This window comes from Xenopus tropicalis, chromosome 5 (genome assembly GCF_000004195.4).
Source record: "Xenopus tropicalis strain Nigerian chromosome 5, UCB_Xtro_10.0, whole genome shotgun sequence".
In the NCBI taxonomy this organism is placed as follows: domain Eukaryota; kingdom Metazoa; phylum Chordata; class Amphibia; order Anura; family Pipidae; genus Xenopus; species Xenopus tropicalis.
The window spans coordinates 128,978,234-128,996,181 of NC_030681.2; the positions used below are offsets into that span (position 1 = coordinate 128,978,234).

The window sequence follows — 17,948 nt, forward strand, 5'->3', positions numbered from 1 at the left end:
GCCCATACATGGGCAGATAAGCCGTCAAATTGCTCCGAAGGACCCAAAGCTGCAGCTGAAATCCTCCTGCAGGCAACTTCACGTGACTTCAGAAAGCTAAAGCCATGCGTAGGCCTTTCCACCACCGACTCCTATTGTTGCCGATGAAAAGACATTTTGGAGCAGCTAGTCGCCCACAGTAGCATCTATTGTGGGCAACTACCTCGCAGCGTGGGCCATCATCCTTAGAGTGTAGCTAAAACCCTCAATAAAGAGTACTTCTATCTGAAGGGAACACTGTTCTTCCAGCAATATTACATGCCCTCTGTGCAACCTCGTGTGTTGGCAGTCAGTCCCTTGACATGATATCTGCCATAGAATGCTAGCGGGATTTAGTCCAGTAACACTGTATTCTCACTCCAATAAAAATGTTGCTATAAGCAGAAACTTCAATTTGTGCTCAGTTTACCTTAATTTTCCATTTAGGATGACATGAGCATGAGACAAATCATTTGACATGGCAGCCAAGTAAGGAGATGCAATTGCTTTAAATGTGAGTGTGTGTGTGTGTGTGTGGTGGTGGTGGTGGGGGGGGAAGGTTGACAAGAACATTAAGCATGACTTGGAATGGGACAAATGCTGTGACATGACAGCCAAGTAAGGAGGAGGAATAGATTTGTGTGTGGGTAGCAGGGTGGTTGGCAACATCCAATATTGGAAAGCATGTTATATACATATGGACACTATTTATTGCACCCATTCTCTTTTAATAATGCAGTTATAGGATCAGTTATCTGGAAACCAGTTATCCAGAAAGCTCAGAGTTACAGGAAGTTAATCTCCCATAGACTCCATTTTAAGCAAAAAATTCTAGTTTTTAAAAGTGATTTCCATTTTCTCTGTAAAAATGAAATAGTAGCTTGAATCCAAATTGGTGTCAAAACTATTCTGTTGTGTTTATTTAATGTTTAAATGATTTTTACCCCATTCAGGAATGGACCAGGATAAAGATTGTTTTGGTACCATAAAGGGCCCATGGTTTTATTTAAAAAAATATCACCAAATTAGCACCTAATATCTGCCTGCATATGGGTGTGTTGAAGGGGAAGTTTACCTTTAAATACATTTTTAGTCTGTTATAGACTGGCCTGGTCTTAGTAAATTTGGAAAATATGTTAATTTTTTCTTTGTTTTAATGGTTTTTGACCTAATTATCCTAGTCTGCCCTTTTCATATTGCAATTCAAAAATGCTGTCTGGTTGTTGGGGGATCACTGACCCAGCAACTGTTGTTATCTTTAATTTAATACCTTATCTTTTTTTATCTTGTATTTCAGTCCAGGCCCTTTTCTAACTATCTTCCATTTTGGAACCATAAAGGGTGGATTTGAAGCAAGTTAAATATTGCTCAGTTTTGCTCTGTGTGTTTTTCCTATCTATTGCTGGCCCTACCCCACTAGCACTAAGCACCCAGTATCCCTCAAAGAGAGTTCAGTACCTTGCAGCCTGCGTGAGGTCGGGTCTTCATAAGTGGCATTGTGGTGCAAAGTTCAATGTCTTCAGGCTCGTGGAAGATAACAGCTGGAAGAGGTTCCTTATGAAGGGTTAACACGTTCAGCTTGGACTTTATCATGGTCTGGAAGTGCTGAGACAATTTAAAAAAAAAAAAAAAAAACAAACAGAAATGAATTAGAAACAATTAGGAAACCAAACTGATCAAAGTCACTGATCATTTCAAACATAAAAGTTTAAACAAGCTCATGCTTCAAGCCAGCTGTTATCTGCTATCTGTGCTCAAGCAAAATCAAATTTATCCTCAATAACTAATACAGCTGTAAGGAAACATGCCTGTTTTAATTCTAGTAGCCTGAACAAACAATCAAATGCACAAGAGGTCAATATGGGCTTGCGACACCATGGCATTAGATTGCCCAAAATATTTCCTGTAATGCAATCCTGTTTTATTAGAATGCTTCCCAAAAGTACAAAGTGACTTCTGTCTTGTGCCCTTTGCCTCTGTATAAACATGTTGGTTTTGGAGGCACGGAGCTGACCTTAGACAGGGTGGAAAAGCTGCACTGCATAATTTGTATTTTCATAAGCCTCGCTTTCCAAACCTCGCGTTAGGAGCCTCACATTAGGAACCCTTTTGCTTGGCTGCATGTTTCTGCATTTCTGTGACTTCCAGCACATGTTTTTCCAATTACCAGGAGGGGCTGAATACTCCAGCTAGACCCCTGGTTCCTGGAACTTAGCAGGACATGTGCACTAATCCAGGAGAATGTAAAATAGCCATCTTACTTGCCAAATCGATGCAGACTTTGCGTAAGACTTGGCATCTGGTAGCAATAAGGCAGAAAGCAGCGGGGCTTCATGCTCCAAAATGCAGTTTATTAATGTGTTTGCATTTTATTTGATGTTGTCGGCTCAAGCGCATCTGAAGAATGTATAAAACTCTAAACCTGAGACAAATAAAGCTCAGCTGATTATCTTTCCCCAAATACCAGAGGCATATTACACCGAACTTTACATGTTCCTAAAATGCCACATGCAATACATGGCTGGAGGCACCTACATTAGTATCATTCTGCTGGGCCACAAAGCCTTTGAAAATGTACCTTTTATTTATCTATTATTATAAAATTTGTTACATTACCAAAACAAGAAGTTTCACTCTGATTGGGATATGTATTACTTCACTGTATATGAAGATATTGTTATGGCTACCATATGTGCAGGGACCACAAGATGAGTAACATAGGGCCCAGAATGATGAATAGGGTGGTGGTATACAAAATAAGGTTGCAGGAATCATGGCTCAGGGCTGTAATTATGGAAGCTCTTAATACTATTACTCACAGCTTGGCTCCAGTTCCAAACTTCACCTACCAAGCTTAGACTGGGGTTCAAAATAGGCCCCGGCATTCCAAGTACACAGAGGCCCAAACATCACCCCCAGCAGCCCAATAAATAGTGACAGTCTATGGCATCTTACAGCAGCCCCTCTGGCATTATAGCCAGAACCCACAGATTGCCAGTCCAGGGCTGTAACCTACAGGCTCCCTCTTTTAATCCTCTAACATGCCGTGTAATTTCAGCAGCCCCCTTCCCCTATAGTGCTCCCTTTTTAATCCTCTAACATGCCGTGTAATTTAAGCAGCCCCCTTCCCCTATAGTGCATCCTCCAGCTCCTCATCCTATCATCTATCACCATATAATGAAGTCAGGCCCATACTGGCAATCTGTGGATTCTGGCAAATTCCAGAGGGGCTGCTGTAAGATGCCATAGACAGTCACTATTTATTGGGCTGGTGGGGGCTGTTTGGGCCTCTGTGTACTTTGAAGATCTGGATAAAGTCTACATGCTTCAAAGCCCTATCACCAAATGGGTCACTGGCAAAAGGTAAAAGAGAATCTCCACTATCCCACCCATAGACACAATTCCAATCACTTACAGACATGGCAGTATAACACTACCAGCTGATAATTAGGTTATGGTCACATGTCGTAGAACAGTGCTGTCCAACTGGCGGCCCGCGGGCCGCATGCGGCCCGCGACCCCCCTCTGTGTGGCCCCCCACCTGTCTGGCTGCTTTGATGGCTTACTCTTGTGTAAGCTTTAAATGGTATCAGTACTGTGATTAACTCCCCCCCCTGCATGGTTCTCACCTCAGATTCAGGCTGTAATCCCCCTGTATTGTTTAAAAATGTAATCCCCTGTGTTGTTCACACCTTTTAGTTTCTGCACTGTTCACCCCCTGCAGTGTTCACACCTCAGGCTCAGGCTGTAATCACCCCCATTGTTCCCCTGTTCACACCTCAGGAGCAGTAGAAACCCACAAATAATCCCTGCACACTACAAAAAGAACATATACTGTGGTGGTACTGCAATTATAAAGTTTTTTTAATATATAGTTATTGTGCAGACTGTAGGAGCAGTGCCAGCATTGTGTCACTGTAGGCTGCCTGTGTGTGCCATACACACAGGCATCATAGGGCAAGCAGAGTATGGCACACACAGGCAGAGTATGGCACACACAGGCAGAGTATGGCACACACAGGCCAAGTATGGCACAAACCAGCCAAGAATGGCACACACAGTGAAAGTATGGCACACGCAGGCAGGGTAGGGAAGGCAGAGTATGGAACACACAGGCAGGGTAGGGCAGGCAGAGTATGGCACACACAGGCCAAGTATGGCACAAACCAGCCAAGAATGGCAAACACAGTGAAAGTATGGCACACGCAGGCAGGGTAGGGAAGGCAGAGTATGGAACACACAGGCAGGGTAGGGCAGGCAGAGTATGGCACACACAGGCCAAGTATGGCGCAAACCAGCCAAGTATGGCACACAGGCAGGCAGAGTATGGCAGGTTTTTGCTGTACTACAACCATTAATATGGGTATGGTCATGTGATAACATGGGTGTGGTTTCAAGTGGGTGCAGTTTCAAAAAGGGGAGTGGTAAAAACTGGCTTCCATTATCGGCCCTCCACCATGCAGGTCAGAAAAATTCCGGCCCTCGGTACAACAGAAGTTGGACAGCACTGTCGTAGAAGGTTACCGTGAATGGGGTATTTTTTCATTAACCACACATACAAAACACAAATGCTTTTATAGATTACTACACATTATAGAATGTAACATGTACCTACCTCTCTGAGGTGACAGGGCCAAGAGTGATGCACTAGCCATTACCATGCTGCAATGCCAAATATATCATTTTACAGACAGCAGAAACACAGCCAGCCAGGATTTTGCATTACAACCTGTTATTGGAGGTTTTAGCTTACTCTGAGTGTTCCCATTTTTGTACAGACCACCCCTTAACAAAATACTAGAACCGCACAAAGGAGAGAGAGGTGTGAGGACTGAAACACACACTGAACATATTGAATAGACAAAAAAATTATCCTATTCATACCGGGAAAGCAGCCAGGTATTTGTTCATAGAATAGAAGAACAGCATGTGCTCTCAGGCCGTGGGATGGAAGTTGGCTTTTGGTCCTCAAAGAACAAACAGTAAAGAAAAAACAACAAAAACCCTCACGTTTCTGTATATTAGCCAATACGAGGTTTTTTCCCCATTCTCGTTCTCAATCTATCCACTAGATAACAGCTGGAATAACTGGAACTACCAGGCACTGCCCTTCCAGGTAAAATGAGGCAAATGGCACAGAGTTTATCAGTAAACATGACAGAACCGCTCATTTTGTTCACAAGCGCTAGTCCTCTGTGCACTGCTAATCTAAATACCCATCCCACAAACACCAAACATGGACTAACCCAAATCCCTTGTTTGCCCTGTTTAGCTCATGAGGAAAACAAAAATATAGATTTTTCATGATTAAAAATAATCTAGACAAAAAGTAAAGTATGTTTAGCACAATTCACCAAGCTCATGTTTAGGGAAAAGTATAACTCAAAGTCACAAAGATTCAGTGGGTACAAGTAACATGCAATATGAAGATTGAAATGCCCTTTCTCTAGAAATGACTTATACCCACCCAAAACGGACGATATTTTAAGATGTCCTATTGCTTAATAGTTGCAAATACAAAATTTGTGCTTATTTCAACAATACTCAAGATAAAACAAGAGATGAGTCATTTGGAGAAAGACATTTACTCATTTTGCTATTCACTGCAACCACTGTTTGGTAACATGCAATAAATCTTAAATATTAAAAATATTAAAAAAAAAAAAAAAAAATATATTAAAAAGGGGAACTCCACCCAAACACAAGCTTTTGGAAAAGTAAACATAGTTTCAAGCAACTTTGCAATATACATCAATTGAAAATGATGTCGCCTTTTCATGATTTTCATGATCTGACTTTGAGACTCAAATAAAATGTCACAGTAGTCGACTGTCCTCAGCCTGAATCCTGAAAATCCCAGAATTCCCTGCACACGTGATGGCAATTAAAAAAAAGAAACAACATCACATTGCAGTGCATTGTGGGATGTGTAGTTTCTACCAACTTTCTGTAAACTGTGGAGAAGTTGTTACAATTTGTAACATCAATGTTAAAATCCCCTGGCAAGAGAGAACTGAACATTTGCAGCTGGATTTCAGCATAAAAAAAATTGTATTAATTCCTATTTTTTGAAGGAACAGATTACAGAGATAGGGATATTGGGGGTTGTGTGGGGCTCTTTAACAAATTTTGGTTCGGAAGCCGGAGCTCCCCTTTAATGTCATGAATAGTCCCCTAGGAACACAGAGAAATAGGATGCATGTATAGTAACACATGTCACAAAGTGCTAGTATGTGGCAGCAGTATTGTTGAAGGAGAAGGAAAGGCAAAACCTATAAAGGATACCCTTCAATAGTCCTACTACTGTTAATCAAAAACGCTTTACTTTTGGCTCTATTATTGCAAGAATAACCAAGTTTAACTTACTGCAAACTTTAGCATTGCTTTAGTGAACGACACCACCATCTTTGAAATGGGATGCCCACTTCCTTTCCTTCAGCGCACTACACTGCGCACGCGCATCATTCCCTCCCCCCAAGCCTAGGTGCGCGCTCGTAGTGGGAGTGACAGAGGGTCCGTGGGAAGGGGAACGCTCCTGCTTGTGTGCGCTCACAGAAGATCTAAATGTGCATGCGCTGACTAAAGAGCTGGCCTTAGTCTCGGTGCAGGAGTGAGGCATTATGGGAATCTTCTTTACCCAGGCTCAGCGTTTTTTCTTCCTGTTTGGCTTCTGATCATCTGAACAGGAGAAACATGGGGAGACTTAAGGGCACTATTGAGAGAACTGAAGGTATGCCTGCAGCTTGAGATTAACTCTTTACTAGCCTTTCCTTCTCCTTTAAACAAACACAGCATGAGAGACACAAGCATACACTGCAGCACTATTCATCTCAGGGACATCAAATGCACCATTAATATTAGCCAAGTGTATGACACCAGGTTTGAAATTCAGATTCAATTAAGCACATACTGGAAGTTATCATTGTACAATTTGGATGCTATACACCAATCCATTTTAGCCACTGGTATCTTCAGTTCTACTTGGACAGTCAAGTAAAGAACTAGAGCAACAGAAAGCAACTGCTGAAAGGACAGCCTGGCAAGCACAGGCAATTTGGGCCCCCCTGAGCTACAAAACATTGTGGGCACCCAGAAGCACCCCTAGGGACAATGACCCAAAAGTTCCATTCCACAACTAATGAAAGAACAGAAAGTGCTGCTAACTGCACAAAAAACTGACACTGACACAAAAAAACTACTCTTCTAAACATTAAACTATATAATAATTTACCTATAGGGCATGTTCATTTTTTTTCACTGATGGGGCTGTTTTTATAAGTAATTGTTACTTGAAGTTCCTAAACCTGACTGTTCTGCCAACCTGACTGTCCATTTTCAGCCTGTCAGTTATAGCTTCTAATGCTAACAGGCTACTGCTGAACAAAAATGTCCGCCTCCTCATAGAGGAACATGGGGGATCTGATAGGTAATGTAGAAGCATCAAGCAAATACTTTTATGGCAAAATTAAAGCTTGTGCAAAAGGAATGTTATTATATATTTAAAACAGGTATAATTTTAGGTGTCAGTATCTTTTTGAGCATCAATCTCTGCACGCAGTCACAGTGTAACCAAGGTATAAAGCCAACTCATACAATCAAAACATGAACAATAGCAAAACAGATCATTTAAAACTTCCTCCCCCAGTAGTTATTTACCTCCCTACTAATCACCCCCCACATCCCTGGAATATGACTCAGACCACATGATCACAGCAGACGTACCAGTGTAAAGCTACAAAACTGGTGCATGTTTTCAGAAATAAATACCAAACTGAATAAAAATCAGCTGATCCCACAAACATTTAACCACAAGTGCGCTTGGGATGAAGCTGTGGCTAATTTTCTGTAACTCTGCTATACATGTCCCCATAGAGAACCCACTTTGCCCCCTGTACTTATGCAAGGACAGAGCTTTGATTGTCTATACTTCCTGTTCCTGGGTGTTCTCTCCAACATTCTTAGCTGGGGGGTAAAAGTGCCAGATGTTTTCAAACAGGCTGAATTCAAGTTCCCCTTTGTGCTTTCCAATCTTTGCATAAACCTTCAGAGCTTCTGATCCAGGAGTATCCAGGGAAGCAAATGCTTCCTTTAAACTCTGTGTACCCATTTGCCTCAAATGCAATCTCAACTGGCTGTCAGGCTGGGCCACCTCTGGTGAGGGAGGGGGAAGAGTTAATACATTTGCTACATATTGATGGAAGATCAAAATGAGGAATTCATAAGATCTCCCAGCAGATTCATCTTTTTCTATTTATCAAATCTTTCATGATGTCAAAACTTGATAAAGATGCCAAATTTTTAAATGTTCAACTGGGTTATTAACGCCCAGAGATGCTGCTGAGCTGCCAGGGCACTAACAACCACCCAAATGCTCAGTGTAAATGGCATTTGGGGAGAGTGGATTCCACGCTGGAATACTAACTTGCCTCCTTATTCTCTATAAATCTCTATTTACTATGTTAGCACTATATGAAAAGTAATCAACATCCACTTTTGTTATAACTTGGCTGAACTTTTGATCTTTACTTTAAAGAATGCATATCTGGGAAATATTTTACAGATCAGTGTTACAGAAATAAATGAGTCACTGGCAGTTGCTTTGGTCAGCTTTGAACCCTTTTATAGTAACTCCAAGGCAAACAATAAATTCTGATGTATTATTATTAAGATAAGGTTTTGTGCAAGAAATGCACCATTACCATAAGTATTCAATCATTTTACTGTAATTTTGTAAGGGCTGTGACAGAGGGGGAGATTAGTCGCTTCGGGACAAATCTCCCTTGTCACGGGCGACCAATCTCCCCGATATGCCATCCCACTGGCTAGAATGTAAATCGCAGGTGGGATGGCATACGTGGCGCAGCGATTTGCCGAAATCTCCAAAGTTGCCTTGAGAGGAAACTTTGGCAATTTCGGCGCCGTGTATGCCATCCCACTGGCGATTTACATTCTAGCTGGTGGAATGGCCTATCGGGGAGATTTGCCGCGCGGCGACTAATCTCCCCGTCTGTCACAGCCCTAAAACTACCTTTGCAGCAATAGCAGCTTTAATGGTTTTTAGTAAGTGTTTACCAGATTGGCATAATATTGCTATATTGCTGATACAGGTAGGGGATCAGTTATCTAGAAACCCATTATCCAGAAAGCTCTGAGTTACGGAAAGCCCGTCTCCCATAGACTCCATTTTAATCAAATGATTCAGAATTTTAAAACTGATTTCCTTTTTCTCTGTAGTAATAAAATGGTACCTTGTAATTGAGCCCAACTAAGATATAATTAATCCTTATTGGGGGCAAAACAATTCTATTGGGTTTCATTAATGTTTTATTGATTTTTTAGTAGACTTAAGGTATGAAGATCCAAATTACGGAAAGACCCCTTATCCGGAATATCCTTGGTCCCGAGCATTGTGGATAATGGGTCCTATACCTGTACTGCAGTATTTCCATTTGGCGATTGTACCAGTAGAAAAGATTTTGTCACATAATAGCTCGTCACTTCATTATTTGCACGTTTACCTGGGTAACAACAAAATTAAAACTTTTTATTCAGAAACCCATTATGCAGATATAATTATATTTAATTTAAGGTAAAGAGGATTTCATGGCTAACAATGAGAAAAACTGATAAAAAAAAAAAAAAATTAAATAAGAAAAAAAAAGCTGAAAAGCAGGAGGTGTGAACATTGTGTAGAGACAGGGGTTTGGCTGGTAAAAGCCAGGTCACAACGTAAAACACTTTACTGAATGGATGTTTTATGGCAATATATATAGTAACAAGTAATAAAATGCTCAGATTCCATGAAATCCAGCTAAACCAGATACTTAAAATCAAAAGTTCACCATAGTAAAACGGGTGAACTCTAACTTTCAACCATTGATAAATACACAAATAAAAATCCTAGAGAAACAGATCGAGAGTAGTGAAATTTTACTGTGATAATCTCTAATTTAACACTTTGATAAATCTGCCCCTAAATATAATAAATAGGCTGAACAATGTGACGACATATATAAATAAAAATTATATGTATGTATGATATAATGATATATAAGTCTTGATGAAAAAAATAAAGAGCAGAACAAATAATAAACGTTTTTACAACAGTTCCTACTGGTGTGACTCACGTATTGTTTCTAAGAAATAAATCAAAAGTTGCTGTATACTAAGGAGTGAGCATACAGTATCTGCTGTAGGGTAAGGATGTGTGGAGTAAAACGGACTTGAAAAGGATAAATCCAGGAGCTTCTCCCATTAATGTTTATAATAAAAGCAGGGTGCTAGTCAGGGTGCTTGTTTGCCTATAGTCTAACCAAGACTGCCAATTTTTTTAAAAAGTTTGCATGGGTATCCTGTAGCAGACTAACTTTTCATTCACCATGATCTAATCAACCTTCTGCTTAAAGGGCACCTATGACCCTCAAATTGTTTCTCCACCAGAGGTGCGGGCTAATAACTTGAAAAAAAAAAATAGACCCCATCCCATTTAAGGCTATGGATTATGGAGAATACAGCATTGTTTACTCCAGAATTGTGTGTGAATCCAGAAATGAGTTACCGTAGGGCAGGTCCACCGTGTTAGAGGGAACCAATTTGCACACAGCCCCGAAAACAATTGGGGTTAGCAGTTGGGATAAATTTAGCTTACGTTCTGGGGTTGTATACAATCTTAACATGACTTTATATGAAGCTACTAATAATATTGTGTTAATGGAGCTTGTTTTGGTGGTTTGCCAGATGCAAGACCATGTCTCTGGTTCTAATGTACTTTTAATATGACTTTCCCAGGCCTCAACATACACATGTTCCCTGGGATGGTTTATTTTACAAAGTGCAAGGTAAAAAATATAGATACCATACCAAGAGGCGTTAATGCACCAATTTTGATATGAACATTTCAAAAATCATTTATGGTAGTGATAAAATGTAGTAGTTGCATTACTCTAAAGACCTCTGAAGAAGGAAGCAGACATTGATTGCGTAGGTATGCTCGAATCAATAGCCCCTGTGGGTTGAAATGGCCCCCATAAATAAATAGAGGATTCTGAAATATAAGTAGCACAGGAATTCCGGGGGACATAAGCCCGGAGGAGAATTTGAGTCTATCCCAAATGTTCAATGTAGTGCTTAAACATGGGCTAAGTGTCCGTCCGTGGCAGCCGATTAGGTGAGAACCAGACCATAGCTTCTGCACTACATGGATAACAAAACTGATTTTCCACATTGATCCAATGGGGCCCTGAGGACCCTCTATGTAGTGCTGGGCGGTATACCGGTAAAAACCGATCACCGGTTTTTTTTTTGAAACCGATATGAATTTTCTACATACCGGTGTGCTGAATACTTCCGGGTGCGCACGTGACGTCAGCGCGCATGTGACGTCAGCGCGCACGTGACGTCAGCGCGCACGTGACGTCAGCGCGCACACTCTACAAAAGCGCCATCGCTAGGACGCATTCAGAGTCGGATACCAATGTGAGCTGTCGGGGGGTGCCTGGCCAGTAATTATATTTTATGTGAAGGGGATGGGGTTGTGTTTGGGGGGGATGGGGTTGTGTTTGGGGGGGGTGGGGTGGGGGGTTATATTTATGTGAAGGGGATGGGGGGGTTATACTTATGTGAAGGGGATGGGGTTGTGTTTGGGGGGGGTGGGATGGGGTGGGGTGGGGGGTTATATTTATGTGAAGGGGATGGGGGGGTGTTTGGGGTGGGGTGGGGGGGGGGTGTGTGCGGGTGTGTGCGGATGGGGGGGTGTTTGGGATGGGGGGGTGTTTGGGGTGGGGGGGTGCGTGCGGATGGGGGGGTGTTTGGGGTAGTGTGCGGATGGGGGGGTGCGTGCGGATGGGGGGGTGGGGGGGCTGCGTGCGGATGGGGGGGTGTTTGGGGTGGCGGGGGGGGTGCGGGTGGCGGGTGTTTGGGGTGGTCACCTAATCATGCATGGGGAAAAAAAAATACCGTCAAATACCGTGATACCGATATAATTTTGAAAAATACCGTGATATAAATTTTTGGTCATACCGCCCAGCACTACCTCTATGTATTATGGGCATACTGGCTAGTTGATCTACACAAAAATACTGGTGGTTCAGAAGGCCTAGATTCCCTTGATTATGATAGGCATAAAGAGTTTTTTACAAGGTATTGTTTCATTATTACAGAGAAAAAGAAAATATATTTCAAAATTGTGAATTATTCAATTAAAATGTCTATGTCTATGGGAGACAACCTTCTGGATCTTTCTGGGTAACAGGTTTCTGGATAATGGATTGTTAATGGGTCGCTACTGTACTTTCAAATATCCTGAACACATATCATAAAGGAATTACAGTGCATATCTGAGATGAAAAGAAGATGAAAGCACAGTTACTAATGTTACACAGCTTCTTGCATGGCCACCTGAAAGACACATTTAAGACAAACATTACTAGAGCTGCAATGTTCTGGCTGGAAATGAATGGCACAGTATTAGCTATCATTACAGAAAAAAGTAAATGGCTTTGAACAAACTGCTTAGGGAATTTATTATCAGCTGCACAAATATCTGCTTCTGTGGTTTCATAAACAGATCTTGCAATGCATCAAGTGCCGAAATAGTCGGAACACTTCAAAGCATTCTGCCTCACACCCCCCTACAGAATACCTTGCTTTATATCTGCTCTTTCTAAATCATCTGAAAAGGGAAAAAAAAAAAGAGAATGGTAACCTTCAAAGAAACACTGCATAGTACAGAGTGAGTTGGGAAATCTGCAAAGCATATGTACAGCTTGCACCCAGAGAAATAAACAAAATAAAAACCCACTGAAGATCGATACTCCTGCACAGTATGGAAGCCTTTTTCCATAGCAGATTAAAGGGTATGCAAACCCTACAGACAAGCCAATAGTATTGGTGCCAGCCCCTACCTCTTGAAACAAAACCTTGTAGCACAAGTCAGATCTCCTCTAGCCAATACTCAATTTCTCTCAGTGCCTTTTAGGTTTCTTCACAGATCTGGTATAAGTTGGCTTCTGCTTACATTGTTTCAGACAGATATTGCTCTCACTAGCAACTAGATTTACAAATAACTTGCCATTCAAAAATATCAATGTGTAATGGTTTAGTTACTTAGAATTGCATTTTCCATGTGTTTACATTACCTTTAAAAACCTTTTAAAACTATTTGTGTTCTAGTAAGTAGGACTCTTCAACCTATGGGCTTTCATTAAACTATATGTCACAGTACTCCCTGAAGTCTTGGCTCTTAATAGGTACAAAGAGTTTGTACCTCCACAACAACTAAAGGGCTGAGAATGGGGCCACAATTGTTAATGTGACTTTTTCTACCATTCCTATGGTAGTCGTGTATATATGCACCCACCCCTTTCCCTACAGACAATTAAGGTCACACCACATCACACTGTAGTAACACCCATTATATGGCTTTCGTGTGTCTATAAAATAGGTCTCATTCATGGAATGTGCATACACAATTTTACATATTTCTATTGTTAAAATGTGTACATCACATTTGTTGGACTATATTTATATATTTGAGAAAGGTTTTGGGAGCAGCTGAAATGTCCTGTGAGTGTGGCTCCTTTGAACCACTAATTATATATATATATATATATATATATATATATATATATATATATATATATATTATATATATATATATATATATATATATATATATATATATATATTACATACATGCATATATACACATATATACACATACATGCATATATACACATACATGCATATATACACACACTCACTATATAATGTAACATATTACATTTAAATGCTTTACCTTTCTCATTCTCTATGTAGGACACCACTAAAAATCTCAAACCATTGTACTTGTTCTGTACAAAGACTTATACATTCACAAAACAAAGCTAAAGAAAACCCTGTGACAGTTTAAGAGAGGAAACGGAGAGGGACAGCTTGGCTGGTTCAGCAGCGATGGAATAAAACAGTGCGGGAGGAGACAGGGCACATCTGGAAAAGAGAAGAACGACATGGCCACATAGCTGTGTAAGGAATTTTAAAACAATTTACAGGAGGAAGTGAAAAGGTGTGTAATATGGTCCCCCAGGCTGTGTAACATGCCAAAGCAGTCAAGGGGTTTAGATTAAGACACTGAGCTGATGCATTAGTACATGAACATAACAGGAACATAAGCACGGATTCCTATGACAAGTTAGTGACATCACGGGAGGAGCCTTAACAGCAAAGGCAAACGCCATTCAGCCAGTGCTACGAAAGGGAGCGATTAGCAGCGTAGGATGAACACACTTTCTTCAGCAAACTTACCCACTAAAATATACAAGAGAAGTGAAAGTATAAGGTGGTCAGTAAGGAAAATCAAACAAACAGCTGCATTTTAATAAGACCCTTCATGATAATTGGAGAATCAAAGTGCCTTCAACACTTGCAAATGCAGGCAAACCCTACTGTCTGATAATTATGATACAAACTCTATATTTTATTTTCTTCCCAAGCAGAAGCATGATTCTGATCTAGTGACTCAAAGCTTGCACTTTCAGTACCTTATTTTTCAGTGTCAATGTACGACTGCTTCTGTCAACAAGTTTACGCCCAAAGCCATGGGGAACCTACAGTTCCTGAAAAATTAATCTAAACTAATATATTTCTTTGTATAAAAAATCAAAACCACAAATATGTAGCAAATATAGATATCTCAATAAATTACAAATATATAATGACATTTTAGCTCCTACAAACAAGACCACACTCAGCTGATTTTATGCACCTCAATGGAAAACAGTGAAGCAATGAATGCATAGCCTGGCGACCCTGACTGGCACTAGGTGGCTGCCAAGTTGTCCCATTTGTATAACACAAGCTGGCTAACCCTAACCCTAGCTAATAACTAAGAGGGGACTTCCTTGGGGGGGGTCTTATCCCTATACGGCGCAGGACCAGTTGTGCTTAGATTTCAGTTTTACAACATAAGTTCAGGTTAAAGCAACCATTTATTTTCGTTCTGCTATTCAAGTGCCACAAAATAAGTTCAATAAAATAATGTTTTTTCTCTCCCAGCTCTTTAGAGGAATCAATGTTTATATGCATACAAACAAATTACACATTCACGCAGCCTTCAACTATAGAAAGAAACGTAGCATTTCTCCTTTTATTGCGAGGATGTGACCTGCATTCTGCTGTACTGCTTCTAAGAAGGTTGCACAAAAACTACTAATTAGGCTGCAGCTCGTGCCAACCCGGTACCAACTTTGATCTGCTCTTGATAAAATGGTGCCTCCGATTTTAAATGTGACTTTTACAATAATTAACATGTATTTAATGTATTATAAAATGCAAGTTACAACTTCTCTATGTACCAAGAGTATGGATAATGCTTCACTATACCAAGCAATAGTTGTAGCGTTGGGTGCAAGCTGCTGATCCCACTACTAAGAGTCAAATATAACTCACAGATGCACACACAGCAGCAGTCCAGTCCTTGTGAAAAGTGTTTATTGTGCCTGGTTTGTTGCCACAAAAAACACGGGGATCAGAGTGCTGCAGTGTGTTCATCTTTGAACTTCTGTGTGTGTGTTTTCTTTGGCCAGTCAATTCTACCTCCTCAAAATCATTAACATTTATAATATACCAGAATGTTTTCCTTCTACAACATTCATATCAGTGATATTGTGCACCAAAGCAACAGCAAATATAATATTTACAACTGTGAATGTCATGAACAATGTGCAATTGTGAGTGCAGTCGCCATGCACGTGCCGGGGGTGTTGTGCCTAATGTAACTGTGACCGATGCATCAGAATACACACAAATGCAATTGCACTTCGCCACAAATTGGATGTGAGTGGCACATGTGAGGAGCGCATTTTGATACAGGTATGGGATCCCTTATCCGCAAACCCAGGATAAAATGAAAAAACAGCAGCACTCCGGAAATGTTGTAGAAAAAAGTGACTTTACTCAAGTGCACATAGCAACGTTTGAGCTTAAACCAGCCCTTTATCAAGGCTTGATAAAGGGCTGGTTTAAGCCCGAAATGTTGCTATGTGCACTTGAGTAAAGTCACTTTTTTCTACAACATTTCCGGAGTGCTGCTGTCTTTTCATTTTATCCTGGATATTGTTTTACCCTGGCTGAGGGTTCAGCTTGCACCTGGGGCTACAACTAAGCGGTTTGTCCATTGTGTAGCACACCTTAATCAATTTGTTGATAACCTTATCCGCAAACCCATGATCCAGAAAGCTCAGAATTACAGAAAGCCCGTCTCCCATAGACCCCATTTAATCAAATAATTCAGAATTTTAAAACTAATTTCCTTTTTCTTTGTTATAATAAAACAGAACCTTGTAATTGATCCCAACTAAGATATAAATCATCCTTACTGGATGCAAAACAATCCTATTGGGTTTAATTAATGTGGACTTAAGGTATGGAGATCCAAATTACGGAAAATATTGACTTATCCGGAATACCCTTGGTCCCAAGCATTCTGGATAATGGGTCCTATACGTGTACAAGTATCTTTAATAAATGGAGTTTTACACCAACCCATTGTGGGAACATTTGCAGGACTGCAGCTTTCAGTCATAAATAACCCATAATAACTCTTTTGTATACACATAGACACAAGAATGTTACAAGCAAATCACTCAGTACAAGTGTTTTATCACAGCATCATCACTATGAAGAACAGAGTGTAAAAGTCTACCATAAAAAGAGGTGATATCTTGAAAAGTCACATAAAAATTCTCACTTAAGTATCGGACGTCCACATGTCACCACCATGTGACGTGTTTTATGCAACTTGTTTTTTATAAATGACATGGGTGTTAACAGGGGGCTAGATGCCTGATGCCAATTTTTGCCTTGTCTGATAACAGTTATGGCTGTCTCCCCTGCACTATTGTGAGATAATGCCACAAAAAAAAATGCATCAGATGCCTGGCATTCTAGACACAGGTGACATCTAATAGCACTTGGAGCGTGGCAAGAATAAGGGGACTGACACACGATTTGTTGGGCTTCCCCATGGGCAACAAAGTGTCGGAAAATAACTTTCACTGCCAGCATCAGCTTGCCGAAAATATGCGCCAGACGCTTCGTCTGACATTAGCCTAAGGGGCTACAAGTTTTTTCTCTTGGGAGTTCCAGTTGGCTGGAAGGAAAAGGTATTCTATAGCATAATATTATGCTGTGGGAAATTGCCATGTGTTTCATTGTTCTTAAAGTTGCTTTTCATTTTCATTACAGACCCTGCATATTTTTTTTTTTGCCATACAATGTAATACCCTTTTAGGGCAAAGACACATGGGGTAATTAATCATGTCGATTTAGCTGCCGTAAGGCTAATGTTTAAGTCGCCATGACTAATCGCCAATTTGCAGTGTGCCAATTAGGCCACATGACAGTCAGGTAGGCCCATCAGGGTGCCCATACACAGGCAAATTAGTTGCCGAATCGGTCTGAAGGATTTGAAATGGCAGCTGAAATCTGCTTGTGTATGGCCTCCTTTAAGGGCTCTGGCACACGGGGAGATTAGTCGCCCGCGACAAATCTCCCTTGTCACGGGCGACTAATCTCCCCAAACTACCATCCCACCGGCGAACATGTAAGTCGCCGGTGGGATGGTACACGCTGCGCGACGATTTCGGCAAATCGCCGAAGTTGCCTCGTGAGGCAACTTTGGCAATTTGCCGAAATCGCGCCGCCACGGTTGCCATCCCACCGGCGACTTACATGTTCACCGGTGGGATGGCAGGTGATGGCAACTCGCCCGCGAACAGGGAGTTTTGTCACGGGCGACTAATCTCCCCGTGTGCCAGAGCCCTAAGCCTGCAAAAGATATCTCTGCTAGGTCATTAGCAAGCTATTTGTCTACAGATGACGTAGTGCATACAATGGGATTTTCAAAATGCATTGAAAAAATTGAAAAAAAACAC

The 17,948-nt window shown here is 41.0% G+C and overlaps 1 protein-coding gene across 1 annotated transcript in view; it reads right to left on the minus strand.

Moving 5' to 3' along the window:
• Positions 1-17,948, minus strand: part of pid1 (phosphotyrosine interaction domain containing 1) — a 42,266-nt gene that overhangs the window by 10,716 nt on the left and 13,602 nt on the right. The window contains exon 2 of the mRNA XM_004917824.4: positions 1,477-1,623. Coding sequence (XP_004917881.1) covers positions 1,477-1,623 — 147 coding nt within the window. The remainder of the gene's footprint in view (positions 1-1,476; positions 1,624-17,948) is intronic.